Raw genomic sequence first — 6,421 nt, 5'->3', positions numbered from 1 at the left:
ATTGTATTGGCATAAAAATTTTTGCTATCTAGTAAAAATAATTAACAGTATTCTATAGAAGTAATGAAAAAAAGGATGTATAAAAATTAAAATCCTTGCCTTGGCTGGGTTTCCCCTGTAGTTTGGAGCATTGTCTTGTACACCAAAGCATTGCAGGGTCTTCTCCCAGTCGGGGCACATACCTAGGTTAAGGGTTCGACCTCCAGTTTGGGTGCTTAGAGGAGGCAACCGATTGATGTTTCTCTCTCTCTCTCTCTCCCTCTCCTTTCCTCTTTCTTTCAAATCAATAATAATAATAATAATAATAATAAAAAAGGTGTCTTTGGCTAAGGATTAAATTATAATAATAAGATAATATAAAAAAATCTTCTAGTTGAGTTAGGAGGAAGCAACATGCCCACTTGTGAGAAATAGAGTAGAGACACTTGTTGATGAGGCAAGGGGAGATGGGCAACCGAAACAGCCATTTAAGAAGTGTCAGCAGCAATGAGTATTTATTATTTCGAATAAAATGTACATTAAACTTTTATATAAAAATCATCAAAAGTGCTATATTGGGTTATTTTAATATTAATTTAATCCCCTATCCTATGTCATCTAGTAGTTTTACCTTTCACCTCTTTCTTACTTTGGATACATCACTATAATCATCTAACATTGTCCAACGTTAAAACATAAAAAACATTAGTTTATTCTTCAAGAGAAAGTACCACCAGTCAGTCATGAGTTACTGAAAAACAAGTAAAACAGGTGCCAGACAATCAACTTATTGAAAAAACAAGTTATCACAGAATTTCATAGAAGTATGCCAAGTCCAAGGCCATGGAGACTCTCGGCAGCACATGTTTGCGATACAGCTTCTTATGCCTGTGGGTTATTTCACAGGGAGACGGGTCACATACCTAGGTTGTGGGTTGTGTGCCAGAACCATCCAATTGTTTTCCCGTCTTTTCTTGGCTCCTTTCCAAGGTGAACCAAATGCTGTCTCATGCTGCACACCTCCCATGACCCTGACAAGGTTTAATGTGGAGAAAAAGCTTATTCTGCAATCTGAGAAATAGCCCTTAGAGTTAAGTTTGTCATTAGAGAAGATACAAGTCATTTCTCCCACATGAGGATCTGCCCCCCACCCCTCCTCCACCCACTCCAATTCCCCTCGTCCGCTCCTGTGCCAAGTCCGACCTCTCCCACAGGAGTTGGGGGTGCACTGGTTGACGCAGGGGAGGCAGGATGCGCAGCCTCGGGCCTCACTCGGTCTCTTTCAGTCCTAAGCAAACAAGCTCCTCCGATTTGCCATGAGCGCTGTCTGGCTCTCGCGTCGCCTGCCTTTCTTGTGCCTCTGTCTCAGCTTCCAGCACAAGGCGCTGGAGGCCAGCAAGAAGAGTCCCGAGGAGAGAAGGACCAGGCCCAAGATGGAGATGATGGAGCCGTGGGAGTTGAAGCTGTAAGCCACGGCTGTGACCACTATCCCGGTGATGAGGATCACCACGGCGAAGGGGATGATGCAGCGGTAGCAGGAGAGCTCAGCGCCCCCGGTGGCGGCCATCAGCTGGATCTCGCTGACCACAGGGACCGTGGTGATTACGACTTCACTCTTGGGGCTCTTCTCCGTTGTTCCCGGCTTGGGAGGTGTTGGGGTTCCCAGAATCTCCTTGACAGGCTCTTCAGTGGTCATTTTTACAGCGGTGTTTCCCAGCTGAGTTCACAGACTAGACCTTGGGGCTCTCACCAGGGTGGAGGCTGTGGAGGGAAAGACGGGAGATGTCAGAGAAATAAATGCAGGACAGCGACCCCTGCAAGGAACAGAAAGAGCTGCGGAGACACCGCTGTGTCCTTTTCTGCAGGGGGGAATGCACGTGGAAAGAAACCCAAATTTCTATTTCTAATTATTATTTTTTAAAAATATATTTTATTGATTTTTTACAGAGAGGAAGGGAGAGGAATAGAGAGCTAGAAATTTTGATGAGAGAGAAACATCGACCAGCTGCCCTCTGCACACCCCCTACCAGGGATGTGCCCATAACCAATGTACATGCCCTTGACCAGAATCGAACCTGGGACCTTTCAGTCAGGCTGACGCTCTATCCACGAGACAAACCGGTTTCAGCACTATTTCTAATTCTTTGTATTCTTTTTGCATTGGTAGAAAGCAAGATAAAACAGATCACCATAAAGAAACAAAGATGTAAAAAGCAGGAAGCACTTTGCAGTGTTTAATAGACCCTGGCGGTGGACTGATGTTTGACTAGCCTTTCCTCCTTGCCTATTGCTTCTCTTTCCTCTAAGCACACCGGAGAACCTCCTTCCGAATCCAGAGGCCTCCCTCAAGGAGGCTACTTTATAAACAATACTCCGCACAGTTCTTTCCACGGCTCATAGCAACTCAGACCCTGCCAATGTTTCCGGGCATAACAGGCATTCTTTCCAAACTCACCCATTCACTGCCCACTGAACCAATGTCAAGACCAGAAGCCAGCGTACCAATGAGGTCCTTCTACATCAGCCAGACAGTCAGCCAGTCTTTCTTGTGTGACTACTAAGCACGGGGCACCATGTGTCCTAGGACTTGGGTGTGGATGCGGTTCCGTAAAATTTTAGTGACAACAAGGCTAAGATGTGTGGATCTCAAATGTGGCAATATTCTCCCATCCATGTGAAAGGGGAAGGGGAGGGGAAGCTAGGTTTTTAGGAAAGTTTTACAAGTTCATTTTGTCCCCACACGATGCACATCTGTAAATATTTTGAATCTGAATATTTCTGCACAGAACCCAAGACTCCATCAAAAGCATCTGGCTGAAATGCTGTCTGTGAGAAATAAGCGTAAACTCTTTTCTGCTGCTCGGACACATTAAGTCATTCCTCTTTGTCCATCAGAAGCTGGCTAGGAGCTAAGTTATGCAGATTACGGAGGCTGTTTCAATGATTAATATTAATACTTGGGTCATATTAAGCTCTCACTGAGAACAAATTCAAGTTCAAATCAAACCCTGAGCAGTGAAGCTAAATCTATGAGAGTTCTCTATTTGCATAAAAATTTTAGTCACAAATTAATTACTGCTGTCCAATGACACCCTAAATATTGGCTGAGCCAGTAAAAGGATTTTTGAGATTATCTCTGAAAGAAAAAAAAAAAAAATCTTCACCCCAAAGCTGAGATGCAACCTAAACTGAAAATGAAGATCTGTCCCCAAACTACTTACCCGTTTCTCAGGGAGAAGCAATCCATTAGCAGGGAAACCACTCTACTTCGTTGGTGGTGGTGGTGGGTGGGTGGGGGCGGGGGCTGGGAGAAACCTCAGAGCCTCAGCTTCTTCTGGTCAGCTTCTGGGAAAAGAGCCCGTGACAGCATGTCCGTCACTGAAACAAATCTTCTCTGGGGAAAAAGGAAAGAAACAAAAATCTTGAATTATATGGCCAGTTTCGGATCCTAGAGTTCTTTCTTCCTTTCATTCTACCTCTGTTCCTAAATGACGCTTGTCTTTCCCCCTCTCTCCTTTTATTTCCTCCCCCTCTGATGGCTCCTCCCTGTCATTTTCCCCCCTCACTTTTTTCTTTTCCTTGCCAGCTGATTCGGATTTTGACTTTGACCCCCCCCTTCTCTCTCTCCCCCTCCCCCTCAGTGACATGATAAGTGCGAATCCTTCCCCAGTCCCTAGAGACAGGAGCCAGCTTTTACTTTATTTCTCTCCCAGCACTGACTCAGTGGACTGTGGCTGCATTACTCATGTTTTCCTCAGCCAGGCCTGCCTCGGGCGCTTCAGGCATTTTCATAAGAAAACCCCTGATCCCGCTTTGCCCTTTGCAAACCCAGCGGAGGGGACAGACCCTGTAGGGTGGCAGGAGCAGCTGCAGAGTCCTCGGGCAGCTGAATTCAGCCTCTCAGCCAGCAAACCAATCTGGGTTCCTAGTTCCCCAGTGATCTTCCTTGACTTGTGTGTGCAGGCCATGGGCAGCTTAAACCCTCTTGATTGTTGTTAATTCGTTTAGAAATGCAGTGGGAGATACAGATGTTTGCCCTAAGAGGGAAAACTAGCCACTATCTCGGTCTCCACGTGATGACTTACTACCTCTGGGAGGAGGTCACTCTGGCCGTGTTGACATTATCGTCATCACTGTCATTTGCAGAGCTTCTCCTATGGGCTGGAAACGGGCAGCACGCCCGCATGAACACATCTGCTCCCTGGCTTACTAGTGAGTTTATACCTGAGTTTACCGATAGTTTATCAATGAGGCCCAGAGAGGGTAAGTAATCTGACAAAGGTCACACAGAAAGAGAGAACTCGTTGGCTTGAACCCTAGTCTTTAATGAGCATAAAATTCACAAGGGGAGGGGGTGAGGGGTTGTTAAAGGTATATTCTGATTCATGGGTCTGTCACAGGGTCCTGCCCTGTGAGGATTTGTGGCTTCTTTAAGAAGCAAGATATTTTAAACATTCAGACACCTAGGGCATAACACCTCACCCTCTCAAACAATGAAGTTAAAGACGCACTTCTCACCCCTCTCCCTCAATGGCCTTATCGGTTTATACTTTATTAGACAAGCTGTTTTCATCTTAAAGCTCCAGGTTATCATTTTGAGGTTAAAAAACAAAAAGGATAATACTGGGAGACTCTTATAAGCTGGCCTCTATACTTGTACAGCTAAAACTTATCCATCCTTCATTTTTTAATCTATACAAGTTTCGATAACTTCTTTTTAACAAATCTTGCCAATCTACCCACCTAGATTAAATCTCTGGAAATATTCCCCCTTTTTTCAAATCTCCGATGTTAGATTCTCTAACTGCTGGCAGAGGGTGTGGGCACAAAGGGGCATCTCACCTCTGCTCCTTCCAGCAACAGCACCTTGCCGATTTTGTCACAAAGGGGGAGGGACCAGGGTCTTTTCTCTCTAGAATGGAGCCAGGGAGGACTTGGGCTCCTTCATTTTGAAACATAAAGTTGACAAGTCCCTGAAGAGGCCTAGGGGAGGGGTCCCAGCCTGCTGGGGAGGATGAGTCCCTGGAGGGCCTCCACTGCCCCCACCCTCACCCAGGAAGAGGCTGTGGCATGGTGTTGAAGATAAGGAATACTTATAGCTGAAGATAAGGAATACCTGGAGCCAGCCAGGTCAGCACTGGCCATCATTGTTCGGGGAGGGGGTAGAGGGGTCACTGGCTACATAAATTAGAGTTTCTGGAGACTCTCTTATAAAACCAGCAGTCTGCCCACTGCAAACTGGCCTTTGGGGGCAATTCCTGTCTACTTCCTAGCCTGGGCTGCCTTCCCCTAACCAGCCCGATAAACCCACTGAAGGTCAGACTATCACCTTCTCCTGCGGAAGCTCACATTGCCCCATTACCAAAGTCAAAGGTACACGAACCATCCAGAGAGAAGCCAGAGCTGCCTCTTCCCCTGGGGAGCCTGCAGCCCAGTCTACAGTGAGGGGCAGGGAGCATATCCCTGAGCCCTGGAGCCTGCAGGCAGGTCTGTCACTGCTTGTAACAGCAGAGCTTTCTTCAGCCTCTTAGACCTCAGGTGTCATATTCCCCCTCCTTCTCCTGCCTAGACGCACAGCTGCCCATCTCCAGAGCCTGAGCAGATAATTGGGGATTTGCAGTGATAAACACACACAAGTCGGAAGCCGTGGGATCAAGCAGAAATGGCACCTGAAGGATAAGCAGTACCACTCCAGCGTGGGAGCACACGCAGTTTTAACCTCTTTAGACAGAAATCCAAAGCCAATTCCCAGTGGGGCGCCTGATGCCTTTGAATGCACCCCCGCCCCTTTTTTCTACTCTGTGCCAATGGGATATCAAACACTCCTGGGAACTTCTAAAGGGACACCTGCCCCCACCTCCAGTCCCCCTCCCAGTGAAAAACCTCATCCCTAATGCAGCCAGCCTTCTCTGCAAGCCTGCTTTCAGAAGGGAGAGCAGAGCTTTCTGGCTTTTTTTTTTTTTTTTTTTTTTTAAGCACAAGGCTCCCGAAGATCCCTTGACATTTGGACAACTTCTCAGAAAGTTTCCAATCCACAGGTTCCATCCCTGACCCCCTCTCTTCACCCCTCCTTAGGCATTCAGCAGTTCTCTCCCAGACCTTTCAAAGAGCAAGGCAAAGATCCTTACCTTTCCCAGCCAGAATGGAACTGAGACAGCTGCCAGCCCTGGCCAGCAGCAGCCCAGCCAGGGAGATGCAAATCACTGCCCTAGGGACCGTGAACAAAGTACTCAGGCTTAAACACAGTTAAGGGAGCGGAGAGAAATTGGCGAGAGGAAATCTCTTCCAGGGCTGCTGTACTGTGTTCTAGTTCCCTCTAGGAGAATGCGATGCATATTTTTTAAAAGGAGGGAACCAAGTTTGAAAAGAATGTTCTTTGTTTTTCTCTCTCTCTGTTCTCTTTCCAAGCTTTCGTTTTCTCAGGTTTTCCCTTTTCCACAGC

At 46.8% G+C, this 6,421-nt stretch overlaps 1 protein-coding gene across 4 annotated transcripts; it reads right to left on the bottom strand.

Annotated features, from left to right (window-relative positions):
• Nucleotides 1-466: 466 nt before the first annotated feature.
• TMEM100 (transmembrane protein 100) lies at nucleotides 467-6,203 on the bottom strand. 4 transcript variants are annotated; one of them, XM_036454366.2, is made up of 3 exons: nucleotides 6,108-6,203; nucleotides 3,201-3,373; nucleotides 467-1,740 (listed from the first exon to the last, which is right to left on the bottom strand). In XM_036454366.2, exon 3 carries the CDS (start codon nucleotides 1,673-1,675, stop codon nucleotides 1,268-1,270), a length of 408 nt encoding a protein of 135 aa, XP_036310259.1. In that variant the 5' UTR covers nucleotides 1,676-1,740; nucleotides 3,201-3,373; nucleotides 6,108-6,203; the 3' UTR covers nucleotides 467-1,267. The 4 variants fall into 4 exon arrangements, with proteins under 4 accessions (XP_036310259.1, XP_045443302.1, XP_036310260.1 ...); XM_045587346.1 differs by lacking the exon at nucleotides 6,108-6,203 and adding an exon at nucleotides 5,649-5,895; XM_036454367.2 differs by lacking the exon at nucleotides 6,108-6,203 and adding an exon at nucleotides 4,068-4,484.
• Nucleotides 6,204-6,421: the final 218 nt, after the last annotated feature.

Source organism: Pipistrellus kuhlii, unplaced genomic scaffold, assembly GCF_014108245.1.
Source record: "Pipistrellus kuhlii isolate mPipKuh1 unplaced genomic scaffold, mPipKuh1.p scaffold_m20_p_28, whole genome shotgun sequence".
In the NCBI taxonomy this organism is placed as follows: domain Eukaryota; kingdom Metazoa; phylum Chordata; class Mammalia; order Chiroptera; family Vespertilionidae; genus Pipistrellus; species Pipistrellus kuhlii.
This window is presented reverse-complemented; position numbering and strand designations above follow the sequence as displayed.

What these genes read in the sequence shown, in the direction of transcription:
- TMEM100 (XM_036454366.2), bottom strand. Translation starts at nt 1,675, where the DNA reads ATGACCACTGAAGAGCCTGTCAAGGAGATTCTGGGAACCCCAACACCT.